This window comes from Uloborus diversus, chromosome 7 (assembly GCF_026930045.1).
Source record: "Uloborus diversus isolate 005 chromosome 7, Udiv.v.3.1, whole genome shotgun sequence".
Taxonomy (NCBI): domain Eukaryota; kingdom Metazoa; phylum Arthropoda; class Arachnida; order Araneae; family Uloboridae; genus Uloborus; species Uloborus diversus.
Genome location: NC_072737.1, coordinates 146453025 through 146474950, shown reverse-complemented (window position 1 = coordinate 146474950; position 21926 = coordinate 146453025). Strand labels below are relative to the sequence as shown.

Here is a 21926-nt window from a genome sequence, read left to right as displayed (position 1 = left end):
GAATGTGTGTGTATGTAGGCGTGCGTGTTTGTGTGTGTGTCGGGGGGTATGTTTGTTTGTGTGCGGGGAGTATGTGTATGTGTGTGTAGCCATGTGTGTTTGTGTGGGTAGTTGTGTGTATGTGTAGGTGTGTCTATGTGTTTGTGTGTATGTGGTTATTAGTGTGCGTGTATGTGTGTGTGTGTGCGTATGTGAGTGTGGGTGTGAGTAGTTGTGTGTGTGCGTATGTGTGTGTAGATGTGTGTATGTATGCGTGAGTGTGTAGGCTAGTGACGCAACCTGGAGACGGTTTTCGCTAGAGGAGCAGCATCGTGAGGCGACCGGCCAACGGTGGTGCTGCAGAGCGAGGCGGGAAGAAAATAAAATCATAGGAATTCAAAACAGTCAAAACAGTCAATAAGCAATCGTGATTGCTCAAAAAAAAAAACGTAACACATGAAAACATAAATGACCGTTTCTATGAAATAGAAAGAAGCACATAATTGCTATTAAAATGTTTTATTTTATTGTAATTAGCAAATACGGCACTGAGAAGCAAGAGGGATACTGTCCAACCACGGATTGCATGGAATTTTCAAACGTCCAGATAAGACGAATCTATGTGAATAAGGGGGAAAGTAAAAATTTGATGCGCGTATTTGAATGAGACTCTGCTTCTCCAAAAGCTGACATCGGTAAAAAAAATAATAGATTCATACATTTCCGGCTGTAAAACGGATGTTTGTCTTTCCATACAATCCGTGGTCAGACAGTATGAGTGCACTTTTTAAAATTTTGAGTAAAACGCGTTTCAAGGTTCAAACCAGAAGTATGGACTTATTGACAAGTTTTTCAAAATCGTGTCTATTCAGCTGCACCTAAAATGGGATCCTGTTATCATATGTTGCGTCAAAGCAGGGCAGAGTTTCTTCTAACATTAGTACCAGTGATTTTACTTTTTTTTTTTTTTTTTTTTTTGGGCACACATGTGGCACCATAAGCTTTGCGGTAGAATATGTAAGCTTGCGATATTTTCAAATATATTAAACAATATTTTTTTGCTGATTTTGATGCCCCAACAAATAGGTAATGACAGATTTTATGTACATGTATATAAATGGCTGTTTCTGTGGGTGTTCATGTTCTTTATACAAATCCACGGTTTACGTCGGATATTTGCCAATTTTATCACACAGGTCTTCTGATACTCAGGGATTCACATAAGAAGTTCTCGCCCGCCCCCCTCTTCCCCATAGGAGTGTTTTCACCAGAAAATCCGTGAAACGAAATGTATATGCCTATTAATAACAATGACTGAAGTTTTGAAATTTAAAAAATATCCAAAGAGGTCTAAACATTTATTTGCTCTTTTTTACACGTTGACGGACTATTTTACACTTCGTTTTTTTAAATATTTTGTGGAAGTCTGTTTGTGAAACACGCTTCACGTAGAACAACTTTTATTTTCTAGGTAGACCGTGCAAAGCGGGAACCGTAGCTAGATTCTAAAATCCATTTTCAACATTGGAGACGCTTATGTCTCAAGGTCTCTGAAGAGTTACAAAATCTCTAAAAAGAAAAAGAAAAACAGAAGTCGTGTATTTTATACAAGAAACTGGATCAGTTGTACAAAATAATTGAAAATAAGTAACATTCCATATTCAAACGGTTTTAAACTTCAAATCAACTACGTAATTAATTTTACTCCCTGCTATTTTAAATAACCAAACTAGTTGTGAGTTTTCACTCTTAAGTTTACTAGTTTTAAAGGGTTAATCAATTATTGGTCATTAATATAACATTTTTAAGAACTGTTTTGTAGATTTACTATTATGAAATTTCAAGCTTAGTCGGATTTTTTGAGCGGTTTCGGCCAGTTTTGATGGCGACTTACCTTTAACGTGCACGATTCTTTTTTAAAGTAGGGGAATGTGGGGCAAAGTGAAATGGTTAAGAGAACTGAGCTTTTTCAAAGTAAACAAATTAAGAATTTGTTTAGAAAATTACAGTACATAAAAAAAGAACATTGTATTTTATGAAAATTTTTGCAATGAAATAATACTTTTATTTTTTGGCATTAAAATTATGCCTTTAAAAAAAAGTGTAATGTTTTAACTTCTTTTTACTTCTTTTTACAAAAAAGGAAGTATTGTATTCGCGAAAAAATTTTCACTCAAAATTCGACCTTAACTTCTGTTTTTCTCACCCCCGAATGAATATTGAATATTTTTTTTCGACTCGACCACACGTGGATAAGTGCCTAAGAACGTATAGACACGCGAAATATCCATAATGACGATTCCCAAGTTAATTACAACGAATTTTCTCGTGACGTCTGTATGTACGTATGTATGTGCGTATATGTGTATGTATCTCGCATAACTCAAAAGCGGTATGTCCTAGAAGTTGAAATTTGGTTCGTAGGCTCCTAGTGGGGTTTAATTGTGCACCTCCTCTTTTGATTGCATTCGGGTGTTTCTAAAGGGGTCTTTCGCCCCTTTTTGGGGGGAAATCATTGTTAATTTCGATGTAAACTCAAGTGTGTTACAATTTGGCGGACACTTGGCGATATATCGCCAGTCTTTTGGTCGTTAAGTTTTGTCGCCAACATGGCAACAAATTTGGCGATTTTTTTTATTTATTTAAAATTTTTTTTAAACTCTGGTTTCAATTTGGGCACTGTTGGTCATATTTAGAGAGTAAACAATTGAATCGCATCAAAAATACCAATAATGGGGAAATGACATTAAATTGGAGTAAAAGGAAGTCATGTGATGTACACATCAGCTCGTTTTTTATGGGGCAAAGTGAAAAATGAAAATTTTTGGGAAAGAAATACTTTCAATTCGATCGCAAAAAATATTTTTGAACAAATTAAAGAGCAAATTGAAGGAAAATTGAATTAATGAAAAGATAAAAAACAAACAAACAATAAACTAATAAATAAATAAGTTAATCAATTACTGAACGAGGAAAAGTTAATGAGTGAATAAAATATTGAATGAATAAGAAAATAAGTGAATGAATGAATTAATAAGTGAATTATTAAATAAAGGATTGAAAATAAATTATTTAATAAATGAATGCGTAGGTGATTTAGTAAATGATTAAATAAGTAAATAAAATCAACTATTTCACTTTGCCCCATCTATTTTGCCTTGCATGCACTTGACTAATTGTGAAAAATATTAAAAATACAAATAAGCTAAATATTGGCTAAATAAACCAGCACCGAATATTAGAAGGCCCCAATTAATGTTAAAAAGGAGAATTTTATCATTTGATAGTATCGAAATGTTTTTTACTCGCAACATATTACAATTTTAGAATGCATTTTTGAAAATTGCTTGTATTGTCATATGCTTTGATTTGCAGAGGTAATTTTTTTCTTGACTGGAATAGCCTACAAATGTCCTACATAAATAAAATATTACTAGGTAAATGGCGCTAAAAGCGGAGTAAATATTTCACCATTTCACTTTGCCCTGCTGTTTCACTTTGCCCCACATTCCCCTACTTTTCTTATTTTCTGATATTTTCTCCAAAATGTTCGTTGTCACTTTTAATATTTGTCACACTAACACTTACAAATTTTGTTAATACCCTTTGGTTCTGAGAGTTTTATTTCGTATATAAGAAAAACATTTTTTATCCTATTAAATCATACTAGTTCGACAGCGTAACTTTGTTCAAAGTTTCAACCCTCAAAATATACATCAGCTGTTTATATTAACATACTAGCTGCATTGCCCGGCTTTGCACGGATCACCTCTAAAATAAAAGTTATGTCAAGTGACGCGTGTTCAACAATCAGGCTGCAGTTACCGAAAAAAAAAACTGTAAAATTTCCCGTTAAAATAATTATTATTAAAGAAAGAAAACGGCAAAAAAAAACAAAAAAAAACCGAATATATTAAACGCAACACTCCATTAATACAATTAAATCTGTATAAAAAAAGGAAAGAAAATAAATCGCCGAATAATAATGAAAAGGAGAAATTTCCCCCTCAAAACAAAAACAAAATTTTATCTAGTCACAGCTGAGGGGAAAAAAAAATAGCACCCTTCTGAACGCTAATTTAAAATGAGGTTTAAAATGACATTAAATTGGAGTAAAAGGAAGTCATGTGACGCACACATCAGCTCGTTTTTCAATTCGAAGGAAATGAATGAACTCTATGGGTATTTTTCGCCGGGCTTTCGAATGGCGTTAAAATCGAACTGAACGGATAATTTTTTGGGTCTTTTTATCCGAAATAATTATTCATTTATTGGCCTTTTCGGGCCCTAAAATTAAAATTCGAAACGTTGGGTTCTTTTTGGCGTTTGAAAACATCCCTACTTTCCTTCTCGGGTACCCAAGTACCTTCCTGCCAAATTTAGTCCAGATCCGACAAAAACTGTGGATTCGTATTTTATATATATACATATATATGCATATATATATATATATATTCTTTGTTTTATTTAGTATATAGATCGAGTCTCGTTACAAAAAAAAAAAAAAAAATAGTTTTCGTAACATTGCTACAAGCTGTTCGCGATAAAATTACATGGTTTTATAATCCATCGTCTTATTTTGAAGCGCCTTGTACAATGCCGTGACAAAAGACGTTTTCAAATATTTTCGTAGGATTTTTAAATTTGAAAAGAACGACGCATTAAAAAAATGCTTTAAGATGATTGAAAACTTGGTATTTCCGCTGCTTCAATACATTTCTAAAACCTGTTTTCACAAAAAACTGAATCGATGTTTCTAGTCCTTATAAATGCTCTCTTTAGCACTCTAAGGCAGAAGAGGAGAATAATTTTTTCTATGCAGTTATTGAATTTAAAAGTTTTTATGGCTTCGAATATTTTTAACAAGTGCAGTTCTCGGGAGGTTTTCCAAGTCGAAGTAATATGAAGCAAAATATCGCTGAGCTAAGTACAAGTACATTTCACTATTCAAATATTTGTTCTTCCTGTTCATTTTTTAAAAGGTTTCTCAAATTGTTTGATATTTACGAGTAATATCACCCAAAAGAAAAAAAAAGAGCTTCAAAGCGCGGGGGTGCAACAAAAGGAGAATTAGTTTTAGCACATACGAGTATGTTGCCATTCCAACAATAATCTTTTATCCCCTCAGACAAACCCCTCAAGGCAAATACTGACTGCGTTAGTGTGTTAGTAAAAAAACATGTTTCAAAGAATGACATTATTTTTCTTCGGAATTTCGTACCGTTTTATTATAATATTACTCATGAAATACGAGAACTACAGTTTTAAATTTTCTTCAAAAAAAAAAAAGCAACTTTTTTATAAAAAAAAATCTGTCATTTATTTATTTATTTATTTCAGGCAAACGCCTCAAGGCAAATACTGACTGCGTTAGAGTGTTAATAAAAAACCTGTTTCAAGGAATGACATTATTTTTCTTTAGAATGTTATTCATCAAAAAGTTATTTTTTAAGTATTATCTCCTACTTCGTAACGCGCGCGCGCGCTTCATTATAATATTAATTCTGAAATATGAAATTATACTTTTAAATATCCCCTCAGGCAAATCCCTCAAGTTGCGTTAGTGTGTTAATAAAAAACATGTTTCAAAGAATGACATTATTTTTCTTTGGAATGTTATTCATCAAAAAGTTATTTTGTATGTTTTATCTCCTACTTCGTACCGCTTCATTATAATGTTAATCCTGAAATACAAAAACTAGACTTTTAACTATCCCCTCAAGCAAATCCCTCAACACAAATACTGACTGCGTTAGTATGTTAATAAAAAACATGTTTCATAGAATGACATTATTTTTCTTTGGAATGTTATTTATCAAAAAGTATTTTTCAAGATTTATCTCTTACTTTGTACCGCTTCATTATAATATTAATTATGAATTATGAGAACTACACTTTTAAATTTTCTTCAAAAAAAAAAAAAGAAAAAAAGAAAGCATGTTTAAAAAAAAAACTGTAATTTATTTATTTAATTGTTTTAGGCAAACCTCTGAAGGCAAATACTGACTGCGTTAGTGTGTTAATAAAAATAATGTTAATAATGTGTTTAAGGCTTTCACGACCAGGCGTCAATATGGGGAGATAACATTTCCGGGCTTATTGGCCGTGGTCTAATTGGAGAAGAAATTCCAGACGTTTCGGCTAACTTTGCTTCCGCCATCATCAGTGGTTTGAGTTTGGAGAGACTGATCTCCAATTAGACCACGGCCAATAAGCCCGGAAATGTTATCTCCCCATAATAAAAAACATGTTTCAAAGAATTACATTAATTTTCTTTGGAATATTATTCATCAAAAAGTTATTTTTTAAGTTTTATGTGCTACTTCGTACCGCTTCATTGTAATATTAATTCTGAAATACGAAAACTAGACTTTTAAATCTTCTTCTTCTTCTTCTTTAAAAAAGAAAGTATCTTTTTTTTTTTTAAATATCTGTCATTTATTTATTTGTTTCTCATTTATTATAATATTATTATTGCTATTTATTTATTATTATTATTATTACAAATATTACTATTACCATTATTAATATTATTATCATCATCAACAGCTCCAAAGAATAGGCAATATGCCTGTTCCAGCCTCATTGATCCATCCACCTTTTTTTGTGTCTGTCACGGTCTCTTCTGCCCTTAGGAGCATAATTGAGGCCAGCCCTAGGGAGTCTTGATGACTTTTCCACTTGATGCGGGTATTCCTTTACCCTATCACATATGCTAAATTTCCCTAATTCTTTTCTAATATCTTCATTATTGTTATTATTATTATTATTATTATCTATTATTTTTAGTATTTATTATGAAATATATTTTTCTATTTTTATTTAATATTATTACTATTAATATTTATTAATACTCTTATTTAAGGAGTGGGTTGCACCAACAATTTTGTAAAGCCTTCTTCCATCCGCGTGTCCTACTGCAGACAATACCTATTATGTGACTTAAACATATAGAATTTTTTTCCTGTCCTGTACTGCTATTGAAGATTTTCTGCATGTGCGCAACGTTGACTTTTTTCTCAATTATCTCCATGTATTTCGATTTTAATTTTATAAACTTTTCTCTAGCATTTTCAAAAAAAAAATCTTCGAAAACAGCCAAACTTTTTCTTTTTTTCTGTCACATATTCGCTGGAATAAGGAGAAATCAGATGATACAATGTTGGATGAATTTATTCCAGTGATTGCTCACAGAAAAACCATGGTTCTGAAGCATGATCATGCAAGACCACACTGTTTAGAATAAAACCTCATAAAAAAATCAATGAACTTCAACAGATTGCTTCACCAACGATTCTCACCCGACATTGCACCATCTGATTTCTTTTTTATTTTGAATGATATGCGAAAATAATTTGGAAAAAGTGGTGCTCAATCCATTTAAAAGGATTTACGCATATATATTTCCAATTTATTTCCGGAATTTTAAAATTTTGGCTTTTAATTTTTTTATATGTTTCAATGTAAAGATCCATTATGTGTCATAACATGAAGCATCAAGTTTCAAAAAATAATTCTTGTAATTTTTTTAAAAATGTTTATGCTTTCAATTATGATGCATAATGGTTCCTTACATACAAAAATGTAAATATATATATATATATATATATATATATATATATATATATATTTTAATAATAAAGCCGAAGTTTATAACTTCGGGAGTAGAGTGCAAATATATTGGCAAAAATATCACACCCACAACATTGGATTGATCATCGGCTGATATTCAAACTGCCATCAGCAAACATTTTGATCCCCCCAAAAATTGATTTTTATCGAAAAGGAATTGTTAGTTTTAATGCTAGATGGGGGAAAAGTATTTAAAAACGCAAGTACTTAAAGTTTGCAGTAAGTTATCGCCCATAAGCCAGGGCTAAGGCCCAGAAATATACACAATATACCACACAGTCCGGTTGTCACATCCTGAGACTGCAGTTTTGTTTTTTAGAACTCCTCAGTCAGTAATAGTGAATAACCGAGATGGAGGCAGATGACTTCTCATTGAAGCTGAGAGTGCCAACAAATTGGTGTGACGTCGTGTCGAGTGTATTCGTCTCACCAGCGAGTGTCCGCAGCATGGTGCGGTTCGACTCGTGAATTGAAAGCAAAACTTGGGTTATTTCAGTTAGCTATAGTCCCTAAGCCAGGACTAAGGCCAGAACTGCACACAATATACCAAACATCCCAGTTATCACATCCGGAGACTGCAGTTTCTTTCTTATTAGAACTTCTCAGTCAGGAATAGTGAATAATCAAGCTGGAGGCAAATGTCATCTCATTGAAACTGAGAGTGCCAACAAATTGGTAGATAAAGTGCATTCGTCTCACTAGCGAGTGTCCGCAGCATGGTGCGGTTCGACTCGTGAATTGAAGGTAAAACTTGGGTTATTTCAGTTAGCTACAGCCCCTAAGCCAGGGCTAAGTCAGAAATACACACAATATACCAGGACAGCCCGGTTATCACATCCAGAGACAGCAGTTTCTTTCTTATTAGAACTCCTCAGTCAGGAATGGTGAATAACTAAGCTGGAGGCAGATGTCATCTCATTGAAGCTAAGAGTGCCGAAAAATTGGTAGATAAAGTGCATTCATCTCACCAGCGGGTGTCCGCAGCATAGTGCGGTTCGACTCGTGAATTGAAGGCAAAACTTGGGTTACTTCAAATAGCTACAGCCCGTAAACCAGGGCTAAGGCACACACTCAATATACCAGACAGCCCGGTTATCTCTTCCATAGACTGCAGTTTATCTGCACTTATCAACCAGCTTGTTGGCACTCTCAGCTTCAATGAGATGACATCTGCCTCCGACTCGGTTATTCACTATTCCTGACTAAAGAGGTTTAATAAGAACGAGACTTCAGTCTCATGATGTGATAACCGGGCTGTCTGGTGTATTGTGTACAGGCACTTACATCATTATAGCCAGGGCTAAGGCAGAAATACATGAAATACACCGCCAGCTCAGTCAATTCCAGCCGAGGATTGCAGTTTCGTGCTTATTAGCACTCATCAGCCCGGCATAAGAGTGACTGAACTGGAGGTGGAAAACCTCTTAAGGAAGCCAAGAGTGCCTTAGTCTTGCCTTTAATATTCGAGTTGAACCGAACCATTGTTTCGGTCACTCGTCTGGTCAGTGTTAATTCTGTATTAGCTGCCAGTTTGTTTGACACTCTTGGCTTCCTTAAGCGGTTTTCCTCCTCCAACTCAGTCACTCCTATGCCGGGCTGATGAGTGCTAATAAGCACGAAAGTGCAGTCCTCGGCTGGAATTGACTGAGCTGGCGGTGTATTTCATGTACTTACATCATTGGTTAATATTAATTCATGCTAAACTTTATTTGTTTGAAAGGAGCGTAATGAGTTTTAATCCCGTAATGCAAGCAGCTTAATTTCAGGTTTAAAACTTCATTGATGTCTAATTTTACTTACTTTTGGCTTCAGTGAGGTTGACAGTGCAGTCCGGTTTGTCAGCCGTACACGGTGCTTTCTGCATCAGTTCAACATTGCACATGCTTAGAGCTGCTGGACTTAGGTACAGCCTAGTACGTACTTTTAGTCCTTTGCCGCAAGTCACAGTACAAGGGGACCATTCGGACCAGTGAGTCACGGCACACTTAGGATCATTCTAAGGAAATAAATTAACTAATGAAAAAATAGGTAGATCTAATGATTGAGAAATTTTGTTTTAAGTTACATCGAATGTTTCAAAAATCACTGATTTTTGCTTTCTGAACCTAGCGCTGGCCTTCTGTCTGTCACATGTGTGATGGTTTGCTGTTTCTAGCAATCCGAGAAGGATATCAGAGACAATAGCAGCGACTACTAGAGTCATATGACGAGCATAGTGTCATATATGTGTTCAGAATAAATCGCACATCATAAGAAATTTTGACGGATTGAATGTATTTTTTTGTGCAATGTAATTGTTAAAAATACTATAATAACTGAAGATAAGTGAGTTTTCTTCAAACAGCAAGAATTCCTTATAGAGCAAGAGTCCGTGAGTGCCAGACCTACGTCAAATTATGAAGGCCCAAACTTTTTCTGCGTAAGCACATCACAGCAGATAAGAAAGGTTCGTTATTATTCAAGCTGAGTCGCGCTGGCTTTGGCAGAAAACAGGTAGAAAAAGTTGCTTCAAAACTGAGTCATTCTTCGTCAAAAGTCCTCGTCGTCTCCTTCCAACCATCTCCGATTTTAACGAAATTTTATAGAGGTGAAGACATGCCTTTGAAACTCACCTATACAAATTTTCAGCTTCCAAGACCCAAATCCTGTGGATCTAGGATAAAAAAAAAGGCTCCAAAATGGCGGACCAGATCAAATTCGTGAAATGAATTGCTGCGTTCAGGCATGTCCCCCATAGGAGGCCATTTTAAAACCCACTTTTTCCTTTCTATTTGATGTATGTTAGACCCTTATAATTTGTGTCTCGGAAGCTGAAAATTTGCTTTGGTTAGTTTCAAACACATGTCTGCACCTCTCTAGGACCTCTTTAAAGTCGGAGATGGTTGAATGAGGACCACCAGGTCACGTGCCACGGAAAGAATCTATGATATTTAGTTTTTGCAGCAATTTTACCCATCTTTGCCACCTGTTTCCTGCCAAAGCCAGTGCGACTCAGTTTAAATAAAAACGAATTTTCTTACCTGCTGTGATGTGCGATGTGCTTATGCGAAAAGAAATTGGATCTCTATAGTATTCCATAGGTCTGGCACTCATGGGCTCTTGGAGTGTTACCTCTTAGTAAGTTTGCAGATCTCTCGCGTTAGTTCGTCTGGCTGTAACAATCAGTGTTCATTTTGTGTTTACATTTTAACCAGTTTTTATCGATGTACCTAACATGAGCATTTAAAGTTCCAATTAAAGCATTTTGCTTAGAAATATCCTTTTATCTGTTTGTCAGATTTTATTTGAGGTACACTTCAGCAAGATTGAATACTGTATGCAGCGTCAAAGGATCAAAGGAGTTTTTCTCTTATTTCTCTGCACCAGTACATTTGGGGGCTTTGAAGGTTTGACTTTACGTTAAACAATTTTTGAATTTAGAAACAACTTTGACGCGAAACATAGATTATAATTTGAATTAAAATTATAACTAATTAAGTACCGTGTTTTAAGATTAAAACTAAGACAATGAATAATGTTTTGTTTCCTAAATTTGTTTTCGTTTTTTTTTTTTTTTTTTGCCTGTTAAGCACAGTTGAGAAACTTGGATGTATGTCAATTGTTCTTATATTGATTATTCCATCTCTTCTGTACACAGAATAATTAAAACTATGACAAATAATAGTACACTGAATGAAAAAACAAAACAATGATTATGATACTGAATAATATTTTACCTCCTAAAAGCAGTAGTTGCTAAAATTTTTACTAAAATTAAGATATATATTTTTTAGATGTTTTAAAGTTGTTCGTTTGAATACTGTTGATAAGCTTCGAGGAATACTGTGTGTTCTTAAATCGATTATTTAAATCTCTTCTCTAACAATGGTGAGCTAAAAGACAAAACGAAAGAAGGATTTTGAATGAGAGTGAAAGCATTGGTAAGTTTAACACAATGAAGATAAAAAAAAATAATTCATTAATGATTTAGGCACTTTAATCTTTTGATAGATTTTGATTTCAAAATTAATTGTTAGCACAAAATTTTAATCTGATAATGACGGATTTTCAGAAGTTGCTGCTTTTTCTCTACCATTGATTATACCACAACGAGAGATTTTATGTAAAGTTATGTTTCTCAAAACCATGTAGCCCAGGAAGTGCTCCTAAAGATTACAGGGGACTTGAATTTTGAAACAGATTCTAAACCATTAGGATTTAATCAGAGGAAATGCTAAACCGATCTGTAACAACCCTGCCCTGGACGAAATTCAAGCCCGGACCAAGCAAGCTTGAGCCTTGTGTTTTACTAACTGGCTATGTCACTGGTTTGCACACTTGCGCTAGAGCAGTACCTATTATGCAAACCCAGATTTTCCTAAAAATTGAGAATCAAGTTAAGAAATAGGAAATTTTTGAGGAAATATGAAATGGGACATTATTGCGGACTGCATTTGGATATTAAACTTTAAAGTGCGAAAGATTTTGCTACCGTGACATTTTTTTATAGAACATATCTTTACCCCCATTTATAGGAATTATTTTCTTAATATGAGTTGTTTATTATGAAAGTAGGGCAACTTCATTTTTGAAAAAATGGAGAAAATGGTAATTACTGATAAAACTTAATGTAATCTTTTATCTTCAACGATTTAGAACCAAAAAGAGAGAGAGAGAAAAGAAATCAAAATTCCAATTTTTGGAAAGTTGGTGTTTTAGCTCTTCATTAATAAAACTGATAACTGAAACTTACTTTCAATATTTCGCAAAAATAAAGAAATAAATAAAGGGACCTCCTCCCGATTTCGAAATAAACAGCTCATGTAAAGATTTTTAACAAGCTTCTTTGCACAATAAATATAAACAATAATGACTAATACATGGTGCTAGGAAAACGTTAAAATACTATGTTCAAGCAAAACACACCTGGGTGTTTTCAAAGCATATCATGCAATAAGACGAAGAAATTTTGCTTTGCATGGTGCAATATTTTCCCATAATATTTTCACTGCTAGATTCTTAGCAATTAACGTACAGATAGTAGGGAATTAAAAGATTATAAGAATTTGTACTATCAGCATAGGTTAAAGCTAAATTTTCTTTAAAATATATTCCAAATATTTTGATAGGATATTTGTTGCTGGAGAACTTTACTCCAGTAAACAATAATCTTTTCAAAGCATCAGTTCGTCAAAAAAAAAAAAAAATAGTTTAGACTCATGCAGCAACTTTTCTAACATTACAATCCTGGATTATTTTTGGATTACAATAACTACAGATAGTCGTTAGAATGTTAGTGATGCTGGTAGGGAACACTAATTATGTGTCTTGAAATGTATATACTGGTTCTGCAGCAGCTTGCTCGTTCTGCTTTGTTTCTTCCTCTGGTTTTTTCTTCATACTTTTCTTGCCTGGCTGAAAAACAACTTTAAGGTACTTGAATGTTAAAATTGATATATCATACACTGCAAATTACCCGTAGACATTGGAAACACACGTTTGAAACACTTTACTTACTAAAAAGTGTTCAAGTTGCCTAAATGTAGAACATTAACTTTATTACACTTTTACTTACAACTTTTATATACGCTTTTTATTCACACTTTTCAATGTGCAACATTTAAGCATTCCGGAGGAGCTCCGTTTAAAAAGAAAATCTACTTAAATGTCCCCCGAATCTGTTCTGAGTGTGTACTGCTCAGGGTATTTGTTAAATTTAAACTTGGGAACACTTTTGAGAACAGATTAAGAACTCACTGAAATCGTGACTCTTCTTTGGCGTTAAAGTAATTTCAACAGTTCTCTTTAACTACCAGCCCACAGAATATTTTAAAATGATACTATAGTGAAATCCCGTTACAACGAATATCAATGCAACGAAATATTCGTTTCAACGAAGTAAATTTTTAGCCCTACAGTCCACTCGCGCTACAACGCAATTCGAGCTACGCGAAACGGCTATAACGCGAATTTTTCACGAGAAACGAATTTTAGAGCTGCTGTTTCAGCTTTTGCTAGGGAAGAGTAAGTTTCTTAAAATTAAGGAAAAAATGAAGACCCACGATATGCAGAAGAACATTGATAGGATGAGCTTTACAGCACCAACCATCATCTTCAGTTTTTTAGTTATAGTATTTATTATGATTTTATCTACCTTAGAGTAGTGTAATAGGGTTGCATTTCCTAGTAATTATAATTATTGCATACAATTGCAAAGTGCAATACAGTATTGCACTTTGTTTCTCCCTCCTATTGATCATTTATTTCGTACATCATAACAGTATTTTGTATTGAATGACGTAGGTTTTTTTTTTTTTTTGGAAATGCAGTATAAATTTAGTTCTTAATGAGTAAAACATTGACATATACTTAAGGAATGGTTTAAAGCAGTCTAAAGAGTGTTTACAAGAATCTAAAATAATTGTTTATGTTTATGAAAAAAGCGTTTTCATACCCTTTTTCACAACGCGAAATTTCGACTTACGCGAGGGATCTTGGAACGCATCCCTCGCGTAAGTCGGGACTCGACTGTATTTTAATTTCCATTACATTGTTGGAATTAAATTACAACCAGAGTCTCGTTACAATGAACAACATTTTCAGTTCCTTAAAGTTCGTTCTAACGGGATTTCACTGTACTAGCAATTTTGTTGCATTACATCGCGGGCAGTAGATGTCGCAATTGCCGTCAAAGACCGTGCATTTCCTGGCGGTGGTTGACGCCCGCCTGGAGAGATTTCTGCAAATTTCACAACAAAAACTACTGGCATAATCTCAAAGGAGTGTTTTATAAGTGCTGTAAAAAGTGTCCCAAAAATGTGGTACGACAGAATTTTCTAAAAAGAGGGACATGTGTTAGTGTTCACAATATGTTCAAAAAATGCGTTCTCAATAATTTTTATAAAGTGTACGAAACCAGGTCTTCAGAAAAAAGGTTTGAGAACTATTCAAAAAAGGTTCTTCAAAGTGTTCTAAAAAGGAGTACAAGTGTCTGTGCTCGTAACGTGTTTTAAAATGTCTGAAGATTTGCAGTGAACAACAAATTTTGACGAAACAGTTTAAGCCATTTCCCTTTTACAAAAATTGAATCTAGCGTAAAACATCGTTCATAAAATTGGCGAATAATTACAAACAAGCGTCTCTCCTATAACACTGAATTATAAAGGAATGCAAAAAAAAAAAAGTTGTGAACTTAAGTTATGTTTTTACACGGTGTTTATTGCTCCATTCTAACCCTTTATAAATACACTAACCATCTCATGGAAAATGATTCCTACATGGAACATATAAAAAACGTAATTCTATTTTATGCAAAAAATATAATGTTCTAGTTCATTGACTCTAATAATCCGTTAACCTACAGTTCCATTAAAAATATGAATTCCATTCAAATGTTTCTCAAACATGTTGACTGAACATAATTTTGCACTTCTTTGTTTATACTATCACGCCACAAGACGATTTGGAACAAATCCTTCTCAATCAGGCTGAAAGACGCTAGCAAAAATAGGAAGTTTTCACTATGTCACCACTGTAAAAAGTACGGGTAATATCAACAACATTATTTTAATAAAATGCCTAAGAAAATCACATTTTTGATGGTACATGTCCATGACATAAATGTGAGAAACCAAATTACTTTAATTGGAAATTGAATGGAAGATTTAAAGATGAGAATAAAATAGGGTCTATTTACTTCAAAACCAGCCCGATTCAATAATAATAATAATAATAACAATAATAATAATAATTTTCTGTAAATAATGAGAGCATAGTTTTAAAAAAAAAAATAAAGTCGTCCACCGAAAGTGTCAAACGAAATTAAAATCTTTTATAAAATTAAGCGGTCTGAGCTGGTTTTGCTAGTAAACGCTTCAATTAGTCGTAACAAAAGACAATATATAGGATATATAATAGGGGTTTCAACTGGAAAAGTAAGATGTAAATTTATCAGCCGAAAAACTAAGCTGAGATTAGACGAGACATTTGGCAAAGATTTGGACATTAAACTTTGACACCCAAAGAACTCTGGATACATTTAAAAGGAAATAATTGAGAACTATTTTTGAGTTTGTTGAAGAACAAAAGTGCTGACAAACCAGATAAAATTTTGAGCTATGCAGGCTTTACAAAGAGCCTCAAGTTGCACATGTCATCCGAAGTAGCAGACCGCGATGGCTTGACCACGTCTGGAGAGCCTCTGAAAGCAACCCTAACAGAATGTACACCTTAAGAACCTCGTGCCCTAATTCGTAGCTTAAGAAACAGCACGTCCACCATCTTGGGGCTAAATACTGCTTCCTTTGTTGACCATTATTAACAAGCGTGTTTTAAGTTTTGATTTTGGTGTTCCCAGATTGTGGATTGAGTCCGTAAGAAACCTCAACCAAGAAGCAAAACAAGGCTACTTCACAATAGTAAACATCGTTTAGCCCCAAGACGGCGGATGTGTCGCAACTTATTCTACGATTCAGGGGTTTACCCGTGCCCGAGGAAGATCTCCAACAAGATGACTGGATAATACCAAATACGACCTTAAAGCTTCAGAAATAAGAAAAAAAAACTAGCAAAAGTTACTTTGTTTCGTTTGAGTCGGAAGCATCGTGCTGTCGAGGCAACTTAGACCTGGAACAGGTTGTTACGCTCTTAAAGAAGAAGAAAAACTTCAAGACAAAATTTATATTAATTTGCATTAAAAATCAAATTTTCTTACCAATTTCTCTTCTACGTCGCAAATAGGTTTTATGCCAATACAGGTTTCTTTTTCCATAAGCTCTAGGGCACACGTTTTTCTTGCTCGGTTGTCCAAATATTTTCGACTCCGAGTCCTGAGACCCTTGCCACAAGTGACGCTGCATTCCGACCACTCACCCCATTCCGTTGTACGGCAACTAACATCTCTAAAGAAATAACAATTCAATTATATTGAAAACATAATCTTCTCTTTATTTCTATTGAGAAAAGTAAATCTTCTAACCATCTATGAGTTTTAAAGTGGTTAAAGCAATGCCTATAATGAATATTGTTCCAACTGACGCCTTTATAGCTAAAGTGGATCAAGTTCATTTCAACTTGATCCTTTTTATCTCTGAACGTGGAAGATTTTGAAACGTTAAGTTACGTTTATAAATGATGCTTTCAGATTTAAAGGGAATTACGTCGAAATAGACTTGACCAACTTCAGCTCTGAATGCCTTCATTATTTCATACCAAAAATTTTTTGGTGTGACATCGAAACGAACAAAATGAATATCAATTTTCAGCAAAAAATTCCTGACGTGTTTTAGCAGAGTTAACTGGCTGTGATAACTTGAACTCTGATAGTCAAAGAATTATATTTACTGATTTGGGGTAAACAGCTGATGTGATTTTTACTATTCTTTAAAAAGGCAAATTTATTAAAAATTCAATACCCTTTTGTTTATAAATTTAATTAGTCCAATCATCTTTCGAATATCATGTTTAGAATAATCCAAATATATTATTTAAAACTGTATACATACCCAACACAATGTGAGTTACAAATTTCCTTATCAACAAGCTGTACTGTGCAACCGGCCATTTCTGCTTTTTGCTTATTGAAATACTGTCGCGAGCGCATCTTGAAGCCCTGACCACATGTCACGCTACAAGGTTGGAAATCTGTCCAATCACTGACACGGCATTCCACTAAAACATGTAAACAAACATACTGACTCGGGCTGAACAGTGTTAAACAATTTTTGATCAATCCAAATGCATGACACAGAGATAAGTCATGAATACATTATTACAAATACTGTAACAAAGTGGAAATATAACATGTTTTTAAAGACATAAAACATGAAGAAAAAAAATTGTTTTAAGTTTGGAATATTCATTCCTTAAAATGAAGTGCATTTTACATCAACACATCTTTAAAAGTAACTCTTAATCACAATCAATCAATATTGTAACTATTTTATTTATTGGTGAATATTTCGCATCGAAGGAATAACTGATTTTTTATGTAAATATCTGCGAAAAAATGCTATTTAATACTTACCATTGTATGGCCTAGCACGAGCTGCATGATCAAAAAAAATATAAGCAAGCGATTGTTAGGAGAAAGAAAAATATACACATATGAAATGTTATACAAAATTCTTTACACACAAAACAGGGTAGGAGCAAAAAGTAGCAGTACTGAATCCTAACAACCTAGGCTGTTAGAATTCAGCCAGTTTCTTCATTAGAGAGCGTCGTGAGTTTCTTCATTTATCGAGTAGCAATGCTACTCGATTTTAAGGAAGAGCAGCTACGGCTTCCGTTTTAATCGATCGCTTATTTCTGGGTGGAAGACCGATTTGGCTCAGACAACGCGATAAATGACAGCACCATCTACGGACAGTTCGATAATTTACAACCAGACCAGAGGCAGAATAACTTTCTGGTCTAACATCCCCAGAGGTATCGTTTCACTTGGAGGACATTGTGACCTCGCGCATATTTAACGTCGTCCAGTCACCATTAATGACGACGGTGGATCTTCGACCAGCGAGGATCGAACCCGAGATCCTCCAGTCACAAGTCTCTCATGCCTTTGAAATCAAGCCACCACGGCCCGCGATTAAGCATAAAGTAAGCAAGTCGATTTTCGTGATCGAAGCCATCACTATTTTTGAGTAAGATCCGAAGACCAAACGCCAAAACGCCCCACGTTTGCAAAAAGTCAAAGTAAGCAAGTTAAATGTCAAATCCGTGCTAATCTGCTTTTACGGCCGTCGTAGAAGGAGCGGGCACAGAAATTTCTGGGCCTGTCACAAATGACTTTTACAAGCCGCCCGGCATATTATTTATTCCTACGTCGCTACAAGTAATCATCTCTTCATTTTAAAAATATTTGGCTCCTCCAGGCACGTGCTTGGCCCAACAGGCGGCCCTCCCTCCCCCCTGTGCACGCCCCTGCGTCGTAGTACGGTTCAGAAGAAGTTCGTACCGCCTAGACAGACTGATTGTTAGCTTTTACGTGGATTTGCTTGTCAGGTTGCACAGACGCGACACTGGTGCGGCCAGAAATCTCCGATTCTTTGAAGCTTCACCACGACAACGCGCTGAGAGTGAGGTAATATCGGTTAGCACTGAGTTTCGACGCTGCCTACCCCCTACAGTTCAGATTTGGCATCGGTGGACTTCTGCCTCTTTCCTCGACTCAAACGTAGAAGGCGTCCAAGAGGCCGTGGCGGCGGCGGCGTTTCTGAGGGGGATCCCAGAAATAAAGTTCCAGAAGCCATATGCACAGTGAAAATCGCGTTATACAAGTTGTGTCGAAGTCCAAAGGTAAAATTTCGAGGAGTGCTAAGGGTTTGTAGTAATTAGTTCAATAAACAAAATTAAATCTTTTCAATCCTACTAATTTTTGTTTCTACCTTGCATAGTAACGGAATATTATTCCATTTAAATTCGGATTACAGTAATGACTGAAATAACAAAAAAAGTTTCGTTAAAGACTCGTTTAGTTGAAGATTATCCTGCTACGATCTATTGTTTTATGAATAAAAATGCGCTTCACAGTGAATATTAATAAATGTATACAAATATACCTTTAAAAACAGTATAACTTCGATTTAACGATATCCGACAACATTAGTATGCTATGTTTTTAAAAAATAATTTTTGTTTTATTTATTTATTTTCTTACTTGTGAAACAAAAAATAAACTGTAAGCCAATTCACCAATTCATACCCGTTTTATTCGTTCAAAAATTGAAATTGCAAATAATGGTAAAAAGTATGCGATAACACTCCTTGATAAATGAAAATTATTATTACTTTTGAAACTTATTTTTAATTCCAGGAGAAACCACTTGTGTCTTAATTTTAAAAAACTAGATACAAACAGCTAATTTATTTAATAAAATGTGCATTAGTAGTAACTAAAAATGCAAGTTCTGATAGCCTAGTTACAACAGTCAGAGACTGTAGTTTCGCTCTTGTTATGGACTCATCAGTCTGGAAAAGCCATAACCAAACTGGAAGGAGTTGTCCTCTCATTGAAGCTGAGATTACCTTCAAAGGTAATCAAGTTCGGGAGCCAATATGTGATTTACAAAGAAAAACAGTTTGCTGCTTCCTAACCTGAAGACATACATTAGTTTATTTTAACTAACAAATATTAGGGGGCCCGGAAATAAATGTGTGCAGTGCTTTTCAAACAAATAATTTTTAAAAAATTTTCATTTTCATTCAACGATGTAATTACCCTCATTATAAAGTCTCTTGCGAAATCAGATGGTGCAATGTGTGGCGAGAATATTTCTACTAATATCAGCACGAAACGAATGAGCCTGAAACATGATAATGCAAAACCACTGCTCATGGTGTATCATTAAAAAAAATAATGAGCTGTGGTGCGCAGCTTCAACCATCAGACTCACCTGAAATTGCACCTTTTGATTTCCCTTTATTCCAATCTATATATAACAAAAAAAAAAACTTTAAAACTTGTCCGATATCCAAAATGCCATCTCCAGAAACTTTTTCCTCAATAACGGATTAACTTCTATCAACTGGGACTGCAAAGCTGTGTACTACACGGCAACAGGATGTTAACATTTAGGGTAATCACACCGTTGATAAAAAATAAAAACTTTAGGGTCCCCCCCCCACTACATTCTCTTATACGAAAGGGTGCCAAGAACTTTTGTGGTACTTACTTCTTTCGTCGTCGTCTTCGTTGCTATAAGAAGCTGTCGAAGTTCCTGGAACTTCGTAGTCCTCGCAGGGTTTCTCGTAGACCCTCTGTCGAGTGACAGTTAATTTAGCAACAGGCTTCATTGGGGCTCCAGATGCATCATAGAAGGGAGAGAGATGGCTGTTAGGGGTGGATGACGTGATTCGACGGATTTTCTCTTGAGGCACGGTTGCCATTTTGGAAGTCTGGAAAAAGAAGGTTCTGTTTACTAATTTTAACAATATATTTGTTACTATTTTTTTAGGTCTAGGATCTGGTAAACAGATGTTTGGTCTTAAACGATCCCGTTTATGTTTGGGTTGAAAAAGGAGAAATTCTTAGATTGGCACCAGACCAATAAGAACTATCGGCAATGAAAACCGTTTTACTTAAACCCTATTTTTACAAATAGAATCGTTTAAGCTTCACACCATCAGAAGTTAATTTAGCCAGACCTGAGTTTTTTTATATGGATGTGTCATTCTCACCGAAACGGTCATTTTCATGTCCTCGTTATAATCTACGAATGTTTTATATTCATACATATTTTTAGGGGTTTAAATATCTCACAGGGTAGAGTATAAGAAGATAATTAAAAGTAAAATTTCTATATATATTATTTTAAATTTCTTCTAAGTCTAAAGTACCCAAACGTCATTCTCTCACTTGTCCCCACTGTAGGTAAAAAAATAAGCAAAAATTATTTCTAAGCAAACGAACAATAAGTTCACAATTTTGTGGTTTTTATATCAAAATATTGAAGAATTAAAGTTAAAAAAATATTTAAAACTAAATGTTCATTAAAAATTAGATCACGTAATTATTTCTCAATTTCTCCCCAGCTGTTAGTGTCACACCCTCACAACAGTCCGTTTCCTTTCCAGAATCGCAACGAAATAGATTTTTCTTAAGCAAAAAGTGTAGTAAATAAAAAAGTATCATATAAGCTTTGTGCCACAATATGATTAAAGTGAAAAACCAACGTAAATAAAGCACAAATTTTGAAGAAAATACAGCATATAGCTATTTCAAGGTTGCAATGGAGCCTCTTCACCAGTGCAAAAAGCTCACGAACACAACGGAAAGTTGCAAGAGAACTGACAACAACCACGTGGACACCACTCTTTGGCATTTATACCAAAGAGGGCCAGCCAGTAGGAATTCAGGACACAAGACAGCAAACAGCCAATCAGCAAACTACATGTCAACCCTGGGTTCAAAGCAAGGGGGAGAGACAACCAATCAGAAGCCAGGAGACAAAAAGAGTGAGAGACAACCAATCAGAAGCCAGGAGACAAAAAAAGTGCGATACAACGAAGAAATCGAAAAAGCAATTGTAGAAATTGCTTCCAAATACCATGAAAAACATGGAGTGCTGGAAAAATCATTGACAAGAGAATGAGAATTTTTCCAAATATAACAAGCTTCCAAGAAATCGAGGTCATAAACCAAAGAACATTTACAAATAATCTTTGCAGATGAAAAATCAAAACAGTGACCAGAAATCTAACAATGCTGAGCGATGGAAGAATGAGCAAGTTCTTTATGTTTAACATAATATTTGTGCTCTTTCAGATAGTGCTTGAGAGCACGTTTAGTCTGTCCAACGTAACCAAGTCCACACTTGTAGGAGATGCTATAAATA

At 34.7% G+C, this 21926-nt stretch overlaps 1 protein-coding gene across 1 annotated transcript in view; it reads right to left on the bottom strand.

The window, feature by feature from the left end:
- LOC129225638 (spondin-1-like) overlaps positions 1-21926 on the bottom strand; it is a 247685-nt gene that overhangs the window by 27623 nt on the left and 198136 nt on the right. Inside the window, exons 8-12 of the mRNA XM_054860106.1 lie at positions 20265-20487; positions 17094-17259; positions 16304-16490; positions 12934-13005; positions 9412-9607 (exon numbers count right to left, since the gene is read on the bottom strand). Of these exons, the coding sequence (XP_054716081.1) occupies positions 9412-9607; positions 12934-13005; positions 16304-16490; positions 17094-17259; positions 20265-20487 (844 nt within the window). The remainder of the gene's footprint in view (positions 1-9411; positions 9608-12933; positions 13006-16303; positions 16491-17093; positions 17260-20264; positions 20488-21926) is intronic.